The 21,316-nt window shown below is 41.6% G+C and overlaps 1 protein-coding gene across 5 annotated transcripts in view; it reads right to left on the bottom strand.

Annotated features, from left to right (window-relative positions):
- RASGRF2 (Ras protein specific guanine nucleotide releasing factor 2) overlaps positions 1-21,316 on the bottom strand; it is a 267,895-nt gene that overhangs the window by 156,021 nt on the left and 90,558 nt on the right. For all 5 annotated transcript variants that reach the window (XM_066381760.1, XM_066381761.1, XM_066381762.1 and 2 more), the window contains exon 2: positions 8,688-8,794. In XM_066381760.1, coding sequence (XP_066237857.1) covers positions 8,688-8,794 — 107 coding nt within the window. The remainder of the gene's footprint in view (positions 1-8,687; positions 8,795-21,316) is intronic.

Genomic DNA, 21,316 nt, shown 5'->3' with positions numbered 1-21,316 from the left:
ATAGAAAAAATGCGTACCTCCAAATTTGTCAGTTTCTACACATATTGGAGGCAATATATCTTGGGGGTTACATGCACAGGCCTGGCCTGAGAATTCCAGCTGTTCTACTTACCAAGTGAGTGGTCCTGGGGGGTTATTTTATATCTTTTAAGATCTTGGACTCAACGGAGATAGCAGCATCTACTTCATGAGCTTTTGTGACTATTAAGTAAAAAGAGTACATGGTGCATGCAGCGTGGCACTGAGCCGAGTAGAAGCCTGGAGAAAGGGTGACTTATCCACCTGGTGGAAGCCTTGGGATGGGTTCCGAAGGAGGAGAGAAGGGGCACACAGTAGAGGCCAGCAGAGCAGCCACACTGGAGAAAGGGACAGAACAAGAGGGAGAGGGTGGGGGGAGAGGAGGGAGGGGCACAAAGAAAACCAGATAGAAGGTGATGGAAGACAATTGGACTTTGGGTGATGGATATGCAACATAATCAAATGTCAAAATAACCTGGAGATGTTGTCTCTGAACATATGTACCCTGATTTATCAATGTCACCCTATAAAATTAATTTAAAAAAAGAGGAGCCATGAAGAGGATGAGAAGGAATTATCAAAGGAGTAACAGAATCAGGAGTGAGTGATGGCATAGAAGCAAAAGAGAAGAGAATTTTAAGAGATGATTTAGGTCTCTATACACTGAGGTATTTTTTAAAAATCCATATAGTGTATAATGTTGAGAATAAGGTAAACAGTAAATAAAAAGAGTATGTAATTATACAACCTAGTTATCTATCCATATTCAATAGTACAGAAAAACTAAACACCAGGTTGCTAGCTATACAGACCTTCAGGAATAAGTGAGCCTGAGGAATGGCGGGAGGGTAGACTATGAATGAAAGCCACAGCTTTTGATGCTATAGACTTTTACATTGTTCACTTTCTTTTTCTAAAGAAAAGAAAGTGCATTTATGGATTACTTGTGTAATTGAAAAGTAAGTTCTAAATTATAAACAGAAAGCTGAAGATATATAAGGAAGGAAAAGCTTCGGAAAGACATTGTTGACTCAGGTGACCAGAGTTTCCATGGGCTGGGGACAGAAACCCACCACAAAGGGCTGAAAAGAGCGGGAGCTGCACACAGAGCCATTCTCCAAGGCAGGAGGAGCTGCACACAGAACCATTTCTCCAAGGCAGGAGGAGCTGCACACAGAGCCATTCTCCAAGGCAGGAGGAGCTGCACACAGAGCCATTCTCCAAGGCAGGAGGCCGCTGCCAGCGGAGGGGTGGGGCCAGAGAAGGGTTTTAATTTGTTGTTTTAAGGTGAGAAAGATTAAAAGAGACTCAAAGAAAACAGGAAGAAAGTCCAGATTGGGAGAGTGGGGGAAGCAGACTGGAATTATAAGAAAAATGGAACAATTAATGGAGCAAGAAAATCACAAGGAGGAGGCTTGGGAAGATAACTGCCTTGAGCCAGAGTTGGGTCTCCTGGGGAGGTGAAGAGTCACGAGGGTGCCCCCACCCCTGCAGGTGAGAGGATGTGGAAGTGACGACAGGGCACCTGCTCTGTGACTGCAGACATGGGGTCGCACTGCAGTGTAAGCTGGGTGCTTCCGGAGGGAGACCAGCATTTGAAGCAGAAACACTGTGAGGAGCAGGGAAGAGAACTGACAGGTAACTGACAGCCTTTGTGCTAACAAAGGGCTGAAAACAAGAAAATTCAAGCCCATCTTTTTCCCTATAGAACACAAGTTCTACCACCCTGTGAAGTCTTTCATAGGTCACAAACATCTCACCCTTTTCTTTCGTGTTGCACTGAGGATCTCCAGAAAGAAAATGTTGAATTCTCTTTCATTGTGGAAAATCTCAAGGCAAAGCCCTGGCAGAAGTTCTTAGTAAAACAATCTAATAATCTCAAATAAACAGACTCCACACTTTCAGCTTTATAGTAGTGACAGTCTTGCTATTACAAGAAGAATACAAAATATGGCTTTGGAATTGCTGTAGGCTATCATCTCAACAACTGTTTCTGATTTTCCAGCCCTGTGGTTCTGCTGTGATAGACGAAGCATTTTCAGCTTTTCTATGTAATCACTCTTTTCCGATTTGTGAGGCATTCCTCTGTGCACGTTCCATAAAGTGCAGATTTTATGGGGATATGATATATACAGCAGGCCTTAGTGTTGGACAAATTTTATACTAGACATTTTTCTCTAAATTAAGCCTCTACTTAAGAGAAAAGAATGAGGTTACAAGCATTAGGTATTTGGTACAATTACCATGGTGTGTGTGTGGGGGGGGGGGGTGATGGGGGAGGGAGGAAGAGAGAGAGAGTAACAGGCTGCCTCGGGCACAGGTAATCAAAAGGACTAGAGATAAAAACATCCAAGAGGCTGAGTTAGAACTGTCTTTGGTGAAGGAGAGGACAAGGCTTCACTGAAAGACTTGACTGGAGGATTAAGTCTCCCTGCTCATCAAGTTCTAGACTGACAGGGTGAAGGAAAAAGCTTTGTCAACCCTTGCTAAACTAAATCTGCTGTGGGCATTATGGGGATGGGAGCATGTGCCCAAACCCTTTTTCCCCAGAGAATCCCCCCCAACAGAGGCAAGCCAAGACCCCCTGCCACAGACACACACTGAGGGGAGGAGGGAAGCCGAGGTGGGGGATAGAGCAGCGGCAGTTGGAAAAATGGGAAAGCAGGAGAAAGACAGTCTCTAAAGGGACGGTCTCAAATACAGAAGTCATAACCCGGGCACAATATTCTCTACATCTCCAACTTTTCATGAGCCTTCCCTCAACAACCTTGGTAGAAACCCAAAGCAGCTCTCCCCTCAGGACACACCTTACTTCCTTAGTAGCCACCGATGTTCATTCACTCATACCTTACACACCAAGGGACAGGAAGGTCCATCAGCATCACACGGCTGCCCCTGCTGCTTCCATGTGATCATACCTTCCAATTCTCTGCACAAGCCCCTCCTGGCCAGGGCTCATCATCTCTGCTTCATAAACCTGCTCTCACTCATTATTTCTCCTCCCAGTGAGTAGCAACATCCAAGCTAGGGACCTGAGAGACGTGTTAGAGGCCACGTAGGTCTAACACTGCCTATACTCAGGCAGTCACAAAGTCCTTTGAAGACTACCCTCCACCTTCCAGAATACCTTCTCCAGAATATCTTCCCCTCTCTTCCAGCTGTCACAGACCAGGTCCTTCAGGTTTTATGCTTGGGTCAGAATGGGAAGAGCCTTGGAAGAGGTACACCTGGATCCAATTTCAGGCCATGACTACCTTCTCACTGCCAGGACTTGACTTGGTCGGTGTTCCAGTAAAAGAAACATGAAGACAAAGTGCTGCGGGCATTGTTTTTTCAGCCTATGAGCCCTAAGGGACCACAATCAACAGGGTCAGTGTTTTTGCTTGTCTTAATGTCTGCAACTAACACAAGCATGATGGACAGATATGACCAAGAGAACTAAGATGAAATATCCGGTGATTGAGAATGTCCCAGAGTTCTGTACCATAGCAGACCACTTACAGAATAAGCATAGACTTCATTGTTATTAAAATATTTTGGCTTCGTCTCATTCAGAAAAAAAACAGACTGAGTCTTGCTAGCAGTTTCCCATGAACTGGTGCCAGTAATATATGATGAAATGATCTTTAAATATGTCAGTGTTCTCAAATTATAATGGCTAACTTCAATCAAAAGTGTAAAGCATGAACCAGATCACAGCTTCAAATGAGAATTTAATTTCCAGAAAAAATTTTTCCCTGAGCCAGATCTAAGGGAGAATGCTACTAACTCTATAGTTCAGAAAATGACCAAAAGAGCCTCTGAAGGCACAGGGGGCAAGCAGATTCAGTGCTAAGTACAAAAACCAACAGCAAGAATGGGATTTTCATGGCACACAAAGACAGCACATCCAGGCTGGGACTGAGCAGCAAGCCCAAGAAAACAGCCGTGACCAAGACAGGGATTCTGAGCAGTCCCTGTTTCTATGTAGTATCTGCAGGAGGATTACAGCTCAAGATAGAATTTATCTCAGGCTAAAATAGTCATTAGTTAATCAAAAGCTCAGATTTTTAAAAAAAGGGATCAATAAAACCATAATTATTGAGAATTTTCTATTAAAAAGGCAGCAGTGCCAAATTAATGCCATCAAACTGTCCTCTAAAAGTGAAATATTTAGTCAATCAATCCATTGTTTTAATTCACACAAGGCCACGCAAAAATGGCTGACAAGTTCTTTCTCCAAATCAGTTTTATTAACTTTCAGGCTCTGCTCATGTATTAACAAAGTCTGGATGTTTCACAGATCCAAGATTACACCAAAAACTTGACTTACTAAAACTTAAATTAAAAGGTTATTATCTTCCCTGCTTAAAAACAAAAATTTAACCCTTTGAGTAGTACGAATAGTCATGTATGTCTTTGTGCCTCCTGACCATCCAGAGTATGATCGATTTATTTTAAAAATGTGTAAGGCAACATTGAAAAAGGCAAATGTATGTTCTTCTTGTTTCCATAAATTGGTTATCAAACAAACATTATTTTAAGTTAATAAAACTGTAACAGGAACTAATTTCATTTTTTGGAAAAAAAAACTCCTGGGACCAGTGAGCATGAAAAGAACTCACTAACTACCCAAATGGGTAAGAAGCATCTCAACACATAAAAGCCAAATGAAAGAACTCAGGTATAAAAACAGTCAGATTAAAAGGGAGCCATCAAGAACCTAATCCTGGGCTTCAAGTCAAAGGAAAAGCAAATATAATGGGCCCAAAAGTCAAGACATCATGAAAAAAGATCAACTATTAACCAAATTTTCAAAGCTAGGTCCTGGCTGGTTGGCTCAGTGGTAGAGTGTCGGCCTGGCGTGCAGAAGTCCCGGGTTCGATTCCTGGCCAGGGCACACAGGAGAAGCGCCCATCTGCTTCTCCACCCCTCCCCCTCTCCTTCCTCTCTCTCTCTTCCCCTCCTGCAGCCGAGGCTCCATTGGAGCAAAGATGGCCTCGGGCGCTGGGGATGGCTCCTTGGCCTCTGCCCCAGGTGCTAGAGTGGCTCTGGTCGCAACAGAGCGACGCCCCGGAGGGGCAGAGCATCGCCCCTGGTGGGCAGAGCGTCGCCCCCTGGTGGGCATGCCGGGTGGATCCTGGTCGGGCGCATGCAGGAGTCTGTCTGACTGTCTCTCCCCGTTTCCAGCTTCAGAAAAATACAAAAAAAAAATAAATTAAAAAAGAAAAAAAAAAAGCTAAAGAGAAAAGAACTTTTACTGTTAGATCACCTACACCACTAACGTGTTTCTGAAGTCTTTCTCCTGACAAGACCACACACACGCCCTGGTTTTGATCTTATGCCAATTAACACCAAATAATTACTGGCCCACTTCCACTTATACAACATGTTTGTGATACAGAAAAAAATCTATTAGTTGAAATATAACCATTTTAAAAATAATTCATACTCAGTCTTTGGTTCACCATGATACTAGCCTGGCAACTACATTGCCATTTAAGCTACTAATAGTACCTGGCTTTTCCGGAATAAAAAAGATAGGCAAATACACATTTTAAATTATTTACTTCACTTTAACTCCCAGGTGGAAAGGAACGAAAGTGGTGACAATGACTGTCTCTGAAAATGACCCAAGGCTACCTTGCCAACTTGATACTTCTTTCACCTTTGATGACCTGACCTTTTCCTACAGCCAGTCATTCCACATTTGTCCTGAGTCTGCAGCAAAGCCCCCAGACAGACAGAGCCAGTCAACAAAGACGGCCCCCAGTGTGCCTGGAGCCTGGTGTCAGCAAGCGGTCCTAGGGCCACGTGGTGAGTGGCATTTAGTCACCAACGCTGTGCATCTCTGAGGAATATTTTGGAGAAAAAAAAAACAGAAAAAGAATTGAAATATTTTGAAAAGAGCACCTTCTACTCTCAGCCCTGATCGATCTCCCGTAAATCCATTTTTACCCCTAAATCAAGGAAAAGAAAAAGAAATGGAAGAGGGAAGAACTGAAGAGAGAAAGACAATAACAAAGAGAAGTGTGACACAGAACATTGATTAAAGGGCCTGGAGTCTGATGGATTTGGGTTCAAGTCCCAGCTCGCAGCTAAACAACTTTATGTTAGCTCTTATCCAATCTGCGTAATCATCATGAATCTCTGTTTTCTCATCTGTAAAATGGGGTTAGCAGTACCCTCCTGGGTAGTTGTGAGGAATGAAAAACAATACATGCATGAAGCACTTAGCATGCCGCTTGCCATAGAGGAGGTGGTCAATGGAAGGAGCTGAAGAAAGAAGAGGGGACGGGAGGAGACTTTCTGAGACAAAGTTTCAAGGGTTCAGACATCAGTCTCAACTCACTCGGAACATCCTCATCATCTGTATAATCCATCGGAAATATTCCTTGATCACTCACTATATAATCAGCCTGTGCTTCATTCAGAAATGAATGTGCCCTCATCTGCATCATCGCCCTCATTCTCAAGGTGCAGCTCAGGCAACAGAACTCATACACATGAAATATGTAAAAATAATAATAATAACCCTAAATTGTACTAATTGTTAAATATTTCAACCTGCAAGTGCCACAGCAAGTGGAGGAGGGGCCGCACAGACTGACAGAGCTGTGGGGGGGTCCAGGAAGGGGAGCACACCATGGCTGGACACAGAAGGAAAGGCACATCAGAGGAAGAAAGAGAAGCTGGGGCCCAGCTCGGGTGCTGCCCCTGGAGCACCAGGAAGGGGAGCACACCATGGCTGGACCCAGAAGGAAAGGCACATCAGAGGAAGAAAGAGAAGCTGGGGCCCAGCTCAAGTGCTGCCCCTGGAGCACCAGGAAGGGGAGCACACCATGGCTGGACACAGAAGGAAAGGCACATCAGAGGAAGAAAGAGAAGCTGGGGCCCAGCTCGGGTGCTGCCCCTGGAGCACCAGGAAGGGGAGCACACCATGGCTGGACCCAGAAGGAAAGGCACATCAGAGGAAGAAAGAGAAGCTGGGGCCCAGCTCGGGTGCTGCCCCTGGAGCACCAGCGAATGAACAGGGACTTATGCAGTCAGGAGAGCCTGGATTGGGGGGGGGGGGCAGACAAAAAGCAGTGAGCATTGAGCTGTTTGAAGCAAAAACTGGGCAGGACTTTGGAATTAAATTTGAAAAATAAAGGAGAGGGGTCTGCTTTTGTCATTTTTGGATTTCTCCTTCCCTCTTTAGGCCAAGTGTGTTCCTTTCCACCCTCCTGGCACTTCCTAGGAGGAGGCAGAGGCGCACCCTGCTGTTTCCTGAGCCCAGATAGAGGCTGGCACCACGTTTCCTGATAACCAGGCTGCACAGGGCAGGGTTTAGAGATGTCAGCATGGCCGGGTCCGGACCCCAGCTCTGCCACAACCTAGCTGTGGGACCTCGAGCAAGGAAGCTACCCTCCCAGGCCTCAGTTTCCTTATCTGTAAAACAGGGGTAATCTGATCCCCATCTCACAGACTGTTGAAAGGGTAAGTGAATCAATACATTTAATAAATTCCTCAATTGAGAAGCACACAGAACAGTGCCTAGTACAGTGGTTCTCAAACTTTTTAAATTCGGGGCGCATTTAAAATCCTAAAAATAATTGTAGGTGCACTATATACAAATTTCTGAGAAATATGTTATAATAATTAAGTCAAATATTAAAGAAAAAAATTATAAAGTGCAAGTTTTTATGGTAATTAAACAAAATAAAAACGACAAAATTAAATTTATTCTGACATTAAAAAACATTTTTATGTTACATATTTTGAGTTACGCTTTTTAGAAATTCATAGAAAAAGAGGGGTTATAAAATAAACAAATGACAAAAATAGTTATCTTTATATATATATATATATATATATATATATATATATATATATATATATATGGATAGATACATTCTTAGTAAGATTTAGTAAATTCGGCCAGTCCTGGCATGAATGTGTTAAGTTTTTTCATTCTTGTGTTTATGAGGAACATGAGCTTGATGTGTCCTAGCGATTTCTTCAATGTTTGGGCATATATTTGAAAGGCAAACTCTCATTTCCTCATCAATACATTGAAGAATTCCTCTCTTTTTACTCCTAATTATGTTGAGTGTTGAAAACCCCCACCATACATATCATCTTAACTTTACACCAAACAAAGGATAGAAGAAAGACTTGCCTCCAGTCTTTCTGGGGAACATGGGGGGTAGTGTAAACAATCCAGCACCACAGCTTAACAGCCTTTTGCAACCTAATCAGGCAAATGAGGTGGGGGGTTGGGCAGACTGTCAGCTTACAGCCAATTCCCCACACCTCTGTCCCCCCAAAATCTAAACTCCAAAAACCCTGTTCGTTTTTTGGTCCCCAACAGGCACATATTTCTCTGGAATACCATAGGGCACACCTGGAAATCTTCTAGGGCGCACCAGTGTGCCCAGGCACACACTTTGAGAAACACTGGCCTAGTACATAGAAACAAATCCAAAAATGTGAACTATTATCATTGTTATTGTTATATCTAGTACCTTACATCTAGCTAGAAAATAGCCATAGGAAGCTCAAAGAATCATCTCACACACGACTAAGGAGGAGATATCCAGGGGAGACCCATTGTGGAACTGCAAGTTCTTCCAACACTACCACCCACAGCAATACCCCCAAAGAAAGACCCAGACCACCCCGTGCCTCACAGAAATCTGAGCCCATACCTGGCTTGGTGAATGGCCTCCATCCACTCTTTGCCGTCCTGCTCCTCCTCACAGCGCAGCTCTAGTGGTTTCTGACCTTCATGGCCAAAAAGGACAGTAAAGTAATACTGGAGATAAAAACAAACAAATGATATTTAGTTTTCTTTTCCAAGCTTGACAGCATAAAAACATGGTGTTTCCCTACAAAGAGTATAAGTTTATAAAGTGCACTTGCATTTCACAAATTATATTTCAAATGTAACATCACTCCCAGTACAGTTGACAATGTGCACTCAGAAGATATCATAGGCTACATCTTAAGATGCAATAAGAGTCAACCCACAACATCTCATTAGATGTAGAAAAGGTATTTGATAAAAATCTGCACAAACACGATTAAAATTCCTTACAAACTAGAAAGTGAAAATTCTGAACCTGATCAAAGATATCTGCCAGAAATTTACCACAAATATTTTATCTAATGGTAAACTACAATATTACGAGCAACCCCTCTAAAATCAAAAGGAAGAAAAGATGGCAATTACCACTACACTACACTATTTACCAATTCTATCTAGAGGGCAGCATAAACAAATAAAAGGAAAAAGGTACAAGAAATGGAAAGTAAGGAACAAAACCATATTTACAGATGATATAATTATCTATAGTAAAAAGGCATTGAAATTATTAGAATAGTAACATCCAATAAAATTGTTGGATATAAAATCAATATACAAAATTTATTGCACTTGGGTATAATACCAACAAACAGGAAACTTAATCTTGGGAACACAGCATTTGCAATAGCAAAGAAATATTTTTAAAATGTACTAAATCTAAAATATATATATGTTTATCACTTCCAAAAATAAATCAATCTATAACTTTGATGTATTTCAATAAATAGATTATATTTTGTGAAAAAGATTGTTTATTTTGTTTTGCTTTGTTTTTTGCATATCTGGAATATGACAAACTAAATCTAAAATCCGAGTCAGGAGCAGTAAAAGATTTCGCTTTAAACCAGTCTCCTTCTTCAGTCTGGACATACTAATTACCAAACGAGACTGTCTGGGAAGGAAATGTGACTGGAGAGTTTTTATTATAAGAATGACAAGAAAATTCACTGGGCCTGCCCCAGACTTCCTCCTGGGGCCCCAAAAGAACCATCCCCACGGAGCTGCCCTGCGAGGGAGAACCAAAGGCCAAAACACGGGGTTTCCTCTGCTGTCCCGTCTCCCACCACATCCCACCCCAAAATTCTGTGTCGTCAGTCTGACAGTTAAATGCTCAAACCAATTAAAACCCTTCAGGACAATAATCCTGAAGATGAGAATTTTGACCACAATTTTACCAAAAGAGAAAAAATTGGCTAAGAGACTTTGCAGGTAACCTGGGCATAAATCAGCAGCCATTTCCCCACAGCAATCCTGAGCCCTGTAAATGACAAGCTGTCTTCAGATCTTAAATCTCTTGTCCCGCCAGAGGACTAAAGGCTGTGAACCAGGGGGAAAAATAACCTGATGAAAAGGCCACTGAGAATGGGAAGAATTGAGTTTAGCACTGTATTCATAAAAGGTCCATTAAAATTTAAGAGAAAAACAGTGGAAACTCAATAAAAGAACAAATCAGTGGCTGAAAGGGCAATGCTATAAGTTATAACATGTCAGTAGCTGCTGGCTACTATCCAAGCCCAGATGTCCAGTCCAGGGAAAGGAAACAATTAATAAACGGGCCCAATCTATTGAAAGACTTCAACCAGCACCTCAACAGCGACTGCTGCTCAGGAACACAATTAAAAGCCGCCTTTGAAAGACGCAAGGCAATTATGCTAGCAGAGTACATCTAAAGGTTAAGCTGCGTCTCAGGCATAACAATGAGGGAAAGAGTTTTGAGTACATGTTATGTTTCCAGGATTTCAATTTTAAAAATTCAGCTCAACCACAGAAAATTAAACACTGCCTCTGCATGTACCTAAATATTATTTATTTTTAGCCACTCGTAAAAGTTTTCTTTGTGTCTTCTGGCCACATTCTGATATGAACTCTATATCCAGGATTTATGTGTCCTGGGGCTGTCGAGGTCCCCTTGAGGATCAAAGGTCACTACCCTTGCTAGTCTGTGTCCTGTGACCTTCCCCACTACAGGAGCTAGGAGAAGTTCTAAAGTACTGAGTCATCATGAAGTGCAAGGAAGAATTAAAATTCTTCCTTGTGATAGCCTTGTTTATGTCTTTAAATTCAGCATCTATGATGATGTCAGGGATTTCTTTTCTTTTTCTCCCTGGATATTCTCACCTGTTCCCAAATCTAGTTCTCTCAGACTAATTCTCCCCCAGGTGTGGGCCCCAGATTTTTCCCACTAGACAGCATTTCAATCATGTCCAAAACTGAACTCACTTGTTACCACCCTTCCCTCCCTCCCACCCCTGCCCTCAACACTCTTCCTGCTCTGTCTTTTCTCTGTCAAGTGCATCTTTATACAAGAGTTGTCCCAACTAAAAACACAAAAGTCACCCTCAACTTCTCCCTTTCATCAGTCTCACATTTGGTGTGACCAATGCTCCTTCCTAGGACTCTCTTCTGGCTTTTATTGCCCCTCACCTAGACTACTGGAGCAGTTTTATCACAGATGACAGACATGACAGCTTTGAAATATTGTCCAATTGAGATTCCTTTATCTTATGGCTGATCTCTCTCCTTCCTTGTATCCTGGCTGCTATTACAGCCCCAAGTGGGAGGTAACAGCCATGCAGGAGGACAGGAAAACCTAAAGAAGTCCCCGTGAGTCGAGAACACAAGGGTAGGTGTGCAGGGACGAAGTGGCCAAGGTAGATACAGAAAGCCAAAGGAGGTGAAGACCAGATGGTGTACCCACTCGGGGCTAAAATCCCAGAAAGGGAGAAAAGTTAAAAAGGTTAACAAAGCAAAAAGCCAAGAGGTTGTTGTATCATTTCCCCTTTGGGGATCTAGAGGATGTCATTTTACAGACTGTCCTTTATCCCCAGCTCCATGCCCAAGACAACATGGGGTGGTGACCCCATGGGTGGTGATCATATCATGTAAATCAGTAAAATTGGTGTCACAGCAGTTAGGAAAAAACAGGACCTAGGTTCTGAGTTTAGTTATCCAGATCTTCCTTACCTTCTAAATGGTACGAACATGCCCTAGTGTACCATAGAGCAGTGGTCCCCAACCCCCGGGCCACGGACTGGTACTGGTCCGTGGGCTATTTGGTACCGGTCCACAGAGAAAGAATAAATAACTTACATTATTTCTGTTTTATTTATATTTAAGTCTGAATAATGTTTTATTTTTTAAAAGTGACCAGATTCCCTCTGTTACATCCGTCTAAGACTCACTCTTGATGCTTGTCTTGGTCACGTGATACATTTATCCATCCCACCCTAAAGGCCAGTCCATGAAAATATTTTCTGACATTAAACCAGTCCGTGGCCCACAAAAGGTTGGGACCACTGATTTAGAGGACTGGGGGGAAACGCGCCATCAGACCTCGTGGGGGAGCTATGTAGTGCTGGCTGCTAAGGGGGGACCATACAAGCAAAATTACCCATAAGTACAGCTGACACACATTTCAGCAACAGATGATGCCAACAAAAGCCTGACGCAGAGCCAGAAACATGCCAGACCTCAGGTAACACCAGCAGGGACCTCCCCCAACTCTGATACATGTGTGCGCGTGGACACACACACACACACACAATCTCAAGGACATGTGAGCCCCACCTACTGAGTCACCATCTTAGTAAGGTGCAGGAAAAAAATGAATTACCAGAAGAGACCTTTGACTTTACTGAAGCAGACAGAGTTTACTAGTCTCAGCTAAATGCAGTTTTTGTTTTTTTCTCTCCACTTACCGAGTGGGGTAGGGGTTTTAAGGAGAAAATCAGGTCAAGTTTAGAAAAGTACTTTCTTTACACATGTAAGTTTAGTGAGGATAAATCAAACCCTACCTCTAATTTACCAACTCCCTCAAACCCAGACCAGGTGGCCAGAGCTCTAAGAGATAAAGCTGAGCTTTCATGTCTGCTTGTCAGCCCTCACTGGCCTGAAAATGCCCTTCCAAAAGACCTCTTAAGCTACCAAATATATCTTTTTATCATAAGATGGAAAACCAGAACATGATGATCTCACAAATCCCGTAGGTTGGCAGATTCACCAAAGACTGTTACCTTTTACATACAATTGCTATAAAATGAGCTGTTGGGAGGGGGCAAGGGAGATGTTGAGGGGAAAGGGGGGTGCAATCAGGGCAACACTAGAATCTACTAAACACAGTAAATTAAATTTTATTTTTAATGGATTATAGTTAATGTAATTTATTACATTATATATGCGCCATAGCAAAAATTACATGCTCCTTTTTTCTGGTTTGTTGTCTTGGTGCACTTGTCAAATATCAATTCATTAATGAATAAAAATCAATTGAATTTCTATATACAACCAACCATAATAAACAATCCAAATGTTAAGAAAAAATACTACTGACTTACTCTGCTTCAACCATCACAGCTCCTTTAAAAAAACTGTTTTCGAGCATAAAGAGTGGTCCTTAGAGACTTGAAGATGGCAGCAGAGTAGGCAGACACACAGACTCCCAGCTCACACCACCGAACTGGATTATAAACTAATTTATGAACAATCAGTGTGAAAAACCAAATTTGGACTACAAGAACAGCTCTCAAAAACCAAGGAGCAAAGAAGAAGCCACAACAAACCTGGTAGAGAGCGCCTGAATCTCCTCTGCTTACAGGAACGGGGCGGGGGGTAAGGCTGGGCTCTCACTCCAAGGAAAAGAGCAGTAAATACTGCTCACAGCCACTTGCCTGGTGACCAGGGAATGAGATGTGTTGAAAGGGCCCGCCTGTCTTCCAAAAAGAAAAAAGAGAGAGAGAGACGGATGGTGAGGGGGAGAGGAATGTAGGTGATGACCTGAAAATCTGACTCATTCAGTGCTGGAGGCGGCCATAGCTGGGGAGGGGCTGATCCTTCCACAAAGCAAAATACAAAAGTACTTCCAGGTCACAGAGATACAGATATCTCTCCAGTTCCAATCAGCGCAACAAGACACAGCTGAAAACAAGAAGTGGGAGGAGGGGCAGTAACTCAGGTTTCCATGGAGATCTGAGATACACCTCCCACTACTGAAGCTGAGAAAGCAACCCGCCCCCAGAGAGATTAATGGGCAGAAGAGGACTTCAGAGCCTCAGGTCACACCCACTGCATTCCTGGATACAGTTTCTTTTTTAACAATGAAGGATTTTAATTTCTTAACAAAGCTGAGGATTTGTGATTTTTAAGTCATCAGTATTTTTTATTCATTCAACAAATATGCATAGAGTGTTATATTTATTAAAACATATAAAAGAAGGTTAACTAAATATGTTACAGTATTTATTTGCATTTTTATTTATTTATTTATTTATTTATTTATTTATTTATTTATTTATTTATTTTCTGAAGCTAGAAATGGGGAGAGACAGTCAGACAGACTCCCGCATGCGCCCGACCGGGATCCACCTGGCACACCCACCAGGGGGCAATGCTCTGCCCACCAGGGGGCGATGCTCTGCCCCTCCGGAGCGTCGCTCTGCCATGACCAGAGCCACTCTAGCGCCTGGGGCAGAGGCCAAGGAGCCATCCCCAGCGCCCAAGCCATCTTTGCTCCAATGGAGCCTTGGCTGCGGGAGGGGAAGAGAGAGACAGAGAGGAAGGAGAGGGGGAGGGGTGGAGAAGCAGATGGACGCTTCTCCTGTGTGCCCTGGCTGGGAATTGAACCCAGGACTTCTGCACGCCAGGCCGATGCTCTACCACTGAGCCAACCAGCCAGGGCCTTATTTATTTTTTTATAAATAAATTTTTATTAATGTTAATGAGATGACATCAATAAATCAGAGTACATATATTCAAAGAAAACATGTCCAGGTTTTCTTGTCATTCAATTATGTTGCATACCCATCACCCAAAGTCAGATTGTCCTCCATCACCCTCTATTTAGTTTTCTTTGTGCCCCTCCCCCTTCCCCTTCCCTTCTCCCTCCTTCCCTCCCACGTCCTCCCTCCCCCCCACACCCAGTAACCACCACACTCTTGTCCATGTCTCTTAGTCTCATTTTTATGTCCAACCAATGTATGGAATCATGTAGTTCTTGGTTTTTTCTGATTTACTTATTTCACTCCATATAATGTTATCAAGATCTCACCATTTTGTTGTAAATGATCCTGGATACAGTTTCAAATAAGCCCCCTGCTGAGATCAGCAAATAAGACAACCACCTGTTAAGAAAACAAACACACCAAGACTTCAAAGCCACCCAAATCCACAAGTGGATTACAAATAATAGCTGATGTCAACCCGAGAAGACCTAGAAATAACACAATTGAAAACTGAAGGTAGACAACACCATGCCTAGACTCAACCAGCTCTACAAACAAAACACCCAAATAGATAACAATGAGAAGACAAAAAAGTGCAATCTAAATGAAACCACAAGAAAAACCTTCAGGAGATGAACTGAGTGATATGGAAATAACCAAACTTCTGGATGCGGAGTTCAAAATAATGATTGTAAGGATGCTTAGGGATCTTAGAACAACAATGGATGGTCATTGTGAACACCTAAATAAATAGCAAGTAAAAAAAAGGATATTGAAATATTAAAAAAGAATCAGTTGGAGATGACAAATACAATATCAGAAATGAAGACCAAAATGGAAGGAATTACAAACAGGATGGAGAGAGCGGAGGATCGAATCAGCAAGCTGGAGGATAACTGGAATGAAGGCATGAAAGCAGAGAAGAAAAATATATGGAAAAAATCATACACCATGATCAAGTGGGATTTATTCTGGGGAGGCAAGGCTGGTACAATATTCGCAAATCAATCAATGTGATTCATCACATAAACAAAGGAAGGAGAAAAACCACATGATAATTTCAATAGATGCAGAAAAAGCATTTGATAAAATCTAGCACCCATTCATGATCAAAACTCTCAACAAAGTGGGAATACAGGGAACATACCTCAACATGACAAAAGCCATGTATGACAAACCCACAGCCAACATCATACTCAATGGGCAAAAATTAAAAGCAATCCCCTTAAGATCAGGAACAAGGCAGGGGTGCCCCCTTTCACCACTCTTATTCAACATAGTCCTGGAAGTCCTAGCCACAGCAATCAGACAAGAGGAAGAAATAAAAGGCATTCAAGTTGGAAAAGAAGAAGTAATGATATCATTATTTGCAGATGATATGATATTGTATATAGAAAACCCTAAAGTCTCAGTCAAAAAATTACTGGACCTGGTAAATGAATTCAGCCAAGAGGCAGGATATAAAATTAATACTCAGAAATCAGAGGCATTTTTGTACACCAACAATGAACAGTCAGAAAGAGAAATTAAGGAAACAATCCCCTTCACTATTACAAACAAAAAATAAAGTACCTAGGAGTACAATTAACCAAGGAGACTAAAGACTTGTACTTGGAAAATTATAAAACATTGATAAAAGAAATCAAGGAGGCCCTGGCCGTTGGCTCAGTGGTAGAGTGTCGGTCTGGCGTGCAGAAGTCCCGGGTTCGATTCCTGGCCAGGGCACACAGGAGAAGCGCCCATCTGCTTCTCCACTCCTCCCCCTCTCCTTCCTCTCTGTCTCTCTCTTCCCCTCCCGCAGCAGAAGCTCCACTGGAGCAAAGATGGCCCGGGCGCTGGGGATGGCTCCTTGGCCTCTGCCCCATGCGCTAGAGTGGCTCTGGTCGCAACAGAGCGACGCCCCGGAGGGGCAGAGCATCGCCCCCTGGTGGGCAGAGTGTCGCCCCCTGGTGGGCAGAGTGTCACCCCCCGGTGGGCGTGCCGGGTGGATCCCTGCCGAGCGCATGCGGGAGTCTGTCTGACTGTCTCTCCCCGTTTCCAGCTTCAGAAAAATACAAAAAAAAAAAAAAGAAAGAAAGAAATCAAGGAAGATACAAACAAGTGGAAGCATATACTGTGCCCATGGTTAGGAAGAATAAACATCATTAAAATGTATATATTACCCAAAGAAATTTATAAATTCAATGCAATACCAATAAAAATACCAATGACATACTTTAAAGATATAGATCACATATTCCAAAAATTTATATGGAACCAAAAGAGAATATGAATAGCCTCAGCAATCTTAAAAAAGAAGAATAAAGTGGGAGGTATCACATTTCCTGATATCAAGCTATACTACAAGGCTTTTGTACTCAAAACAGCGTGGTACTAGCATAAAAACAGGCACATAGATCAATGGAACAGAACAGAGAACCCAGAAATAAAAACACAGCTCTATGGACATCTGATATTTGACAAAGGAGGTAAGGAAATACAATGGAGTAAAGACAGCCTCTTTAACAAATGGTGTTGGGAAAATTGGACAGCAACCCGCAAAAAAATGAAACTAGACCACCAACTTACACCATTCACAAAAATAAACTCAAAATGGATAAAAGACTTAAGGTAAGGCATGAAACCATAAGCATCTTAGAAGAAAACATAGGCAGTAAGCTCTCCGACATCTCTCGCAGCGATATATTTGCTGATTTATCTCCACGGGAAAGGGAAATAAAAGACAGGATAAACAAATGGGACTATATCAAACTAAAAAGCTTTTGCACAGCCAAAGACAATAAGAACAGAATAAAAAAACAAACTACACAATGGGAGAACATATTTGACAATATGTCTGATAAGGGGTTAATAACCAAAATTTATAAAGAACTTGTAAATCTCAACACCAGAAAGACAAACAGTCCAATCAAAAAATGGGGGAAAAAAATCAATAGACACTTCTCCAAAGAGGACATACAGATGGCCAATAGGCATATGAAAAAATGCTCAACATCACTAATCATTAGAGAAATGCAAATTAAAACCACAATGAGATATCATCTCACACCAGTCAGAATGGCGCTCATCAACAAAACAACACAGAATAAGTGCTGGTGAGGATGTGGAGAAAAGGGAACCCTCCTGCATTGCTGGTGGGAATGCAGACTGGTGCAGCCTCTGTGGAAAACAGTATGGAGATTCCTCAAAAAATTGAAAATCGAACTGCCTTTTGACCCAGGCATCCCACTTTTAGGAATATACCCCAAGGACACCATAGAATGGTTCCAGAAGGATAAATGCACCCCCATGTTTATGGCAGCATTGTTCACAATAGCGAAAATCTCGAAAAAGCCCAAGTGTCCGTCAGTGGACGAGTGGATTAAAAGCTTTGGCACATATATACTATGGAATACTACTCAGCCATAAGAAATGATGACATCGGATCATTTACAATAACATGGATGGACCTTGATAACATTATACGAAGTGAAATAAGAAATTAAAAGAACTAAGAACTATATGAACCCATACATAGTTGGGACATAAAAATGAGACTCAGAGACATGGACAAGAATGTGATGGTAACAGAGGGTGGGGAGAGGGGTGGGGAGGGGGCGAGGAAGGAGAGGGAGGGGGTTGAGGGAGGGGAGGGGCACAAAGAAAACCAGATAGAAGGTGACAGAAGACAATTTGACTTTGGGTGAGGGGTATGCAACATAATCAAATGTCAAAATAATCTGGAGATGTTTTCTCGGAACATATGTATCCTGATTTATCAATGTCACTGCATTAAAATTAATAAGATAAAAAAAGAAAGAAAAAGAAAAAATACTACTTATAACAGCAGCAAAAAAATAAATCTAGAAATAAATTTAACAGAATTATTATAGTTGTACACTGAAAATTATACAATAATATTATTTTTATTTACATATTTTATTATTTTTTAAACTTTTATTATTATTTATTATTAATTTTAATGGGGTGACATTAATCAATCAGGGTACATAGGTTCAGAGAAAACATCTCCGGGTTATTTTGACATTTGATTATGTTGCATACCCATCACCCAAAGTCATATAGTCTTCCGTCACCTTCTATCTAGTTTTCTTTGTGCCCCTCCTCTTCCCTCCTCCCTTCCTTTCCCTCCCCACCCTACTCTTGTTCATGTCCCTGAGTCTCATTTTTATGTCCCACCTATGTATGGAATCATATAGTTCTTAGTTTTTTCTGATTTACTTATTTCACTCAGTATGTTATCAAGGTCCATCCATGCTGTTGTAAATTATCCAATGTCATCATTTCTTATGGCTGAGTAGTATTCCATAGTGTATACATGCCACATCTTCTTTATCCAGTCATCTATTGAAGGGCTTTCAGTTGTTTCCATGTCTTGGCCACTGTGAACAATGCTACAATGAACAGGGGCTGCATGTGTCTTTATGTACCAGTGCTTTTGAGTTATGGGGGTATATTCCCAGTAGAGAGATTGCTGGGTCATATAGTAGTTGTATTTTTAATTTTTTGAGGAACCACCATACTTTCTTCCATAATGGTTGTACTACTTTACATTCTACCAACAGTGAATGAGGGTTCCTTTTTCTCCACAGCTTCTCCAATACTTGTTATTACCTGTCTTGTTGATAATAGCTAATCTAACAGGTGTGAGGTGGTATCTCATTGTAGTTTTGATTTGCATTTCTCTAATAGCTAGTGAAGATGAGCATCTTTTCATATATCTGTTGGCCATTTGTATTTCTTCCTGGGAGAAGTGTCTGTTCATGTCCTCTTCCCACTTTTTTACTGGATTGTTTGCTTGTTTGTTGTTGAGTTTTATGAGTTCTTTATATATTTTGGATATTAGGCCCTTATCTGTGCTGTTGTTTGAAAATATCATCTCCCTTTTAGTTGGCTGTCTGTTTGTTTTGTTGTCAGTTTGTCTTGCTGAGCAAAAGCTTCTTAGTCTGATGTAGTCCCATTCATTTATCTTTGCCTTCACTTCCCTTGCCTTTGGAGTCAAATTCATAAAGTGCTCTTTGTAACCAAGGTCCATGAGTTTATTTTTCCTTTAGCATGTATCTTTTTTTTAACTTACTTTTTATTTTTTTATTTAATTAATTGTGTTTACATAGATTCTAGGGTCATCCCGATTTTTAAAAAAATGCCAGAAGAAAACAAGATAATGAACAGACCTAGGAAATGTAAATATTTTGTGTCTTATTTGGTATCTTTTGTAGTTTACATGAATTTTCATTTTTCAGTTTTCTGGTTTTCATTAAAATGGGTTAGCTGCTGTTTATGCTATGTGTTTTTGCAGAGAGAACAAATGTAATCCAATATGAGAACACAGGCTCACTTAAAACTCTCTCCTTAAGCTTCTGCAAGTTAGAAATGAATTTCTAGCTACCAGAGGCCATTGCAGGGGGGAAGGTGCTATAGGACTATTTCCACTTTCTCCATTTCGATATTGTTTGAATTATTTATAATAAACACATATAGCTATATAACCAACAATAAAAATATTTATTCATTTTTAAACCTACATCCAGGTCTTTATAATACTACTTATATACCCAGAGAATATAGATGATGTTGATCAAATAAGTAATGTTCAAAGAAAGATTAAAAACTATGATGGGTTTCCTTAAAAATATATGGCAGAAAAAATAATGTCTTAAAGAATGCTTTGCCATACATATTATTATTTGGATGGTACTTCAGGGTTTTAAATTATTAAATATGTTCTTGAAATTTTTCAGTTTTATATTAAGAAAAGCAATACTCTCTGCAGCAACCAAGGCAGAAAATCCTCTTCAAACCCTCTTGTAGCACAGCCTGTCTAGGAGGGTGGGCAAGCCCCAGAGGTCCACCCCAGGGCCCATTCCTCTTCAGTGGTCAGATTTCTGACACTAAAAGTCAGATGCTGTTTGGATAAAGAAATGGCTGCCTTCTCGACTGTCCCTGGCTTGGTGACTTATACACATGGGGCTAGTGACCACAATAATAGCAGCCTGAGCTGACCGTGCCTCTGGGACCACCACAGGGCTCTAAAGGGAAAGGAACTCTCTGTCCCCTCCTGTGCCTGGGGTCTGAGCTTCCTAGTCCACAAGAATGTATTCACATATTATTCAGGGGCCTCCTCAGCCCAGACCACATCCCTCACCCCCACCCCAACAGCTCCACAGGTTGTCATGTCCGGCCATCCCACTCAAGAAGGAAGACTCCAAGTGGTTCATGGTGTGGAGCTGGAAAAAAACACGGATAGCAATTCTCTGATCTCAATGCCCCTCGAGAGCAATAATAAAGCCTGTGGTCATGTTATTCTTCCCATGGTGCCTTACTTCCTCCTCTTCCTCCTTTCCCCCTCTCTTCTTTCTGTAACTGCTTCTAAATTGGAAGTGAAATAACATTTTAAACATTTGCTATATTGATGAAACTGAGTTTTCTATGCCTTTATATAAATTTTGACTCTGAAGAGTTTAACTTCACCCAAACTGACAACTGAGCTATCTTTAACATTCTCAGGAACATCAATTCATTCTCTGATCCATGACCAGCACTCTGTAAGAGAAAAGTATCCTATACCTGTGTCCTTGAGGCAGGCAGGTCTCTCTAACTCTGACTTGGCTGCCACTCCCCTGGCAGCATGTGAGGGAGAGAAAAGAGAAGACAGACTGAAAATACAGTAAGGTGGGCATAATAAAGGGGGAAACACTTCATGTTCCTAATGCCATTCCCTCCCCTCTCCTCCTGGCATTCTTGCTGTTTGGAC

This window comes from Saccopteryx leptura, chromosome 4, assembly GCF_036850995.1.
Source record: "Saccopteryx leptura isolate mSacLep1 chromosome 4, mSacLep1_pri_phased_curated, whole genome shotgun sequence".
Classification (NCBI taxonomy): Eukaryota; Metazoa; Chordata; class Mammalia; order Chiroptera; family Emballonuridae; genus Saccopteryx; species Saccopteryx leptura.
This window is presented reverse-complemented; position numbering and strand designations above follow the sequence as displayed.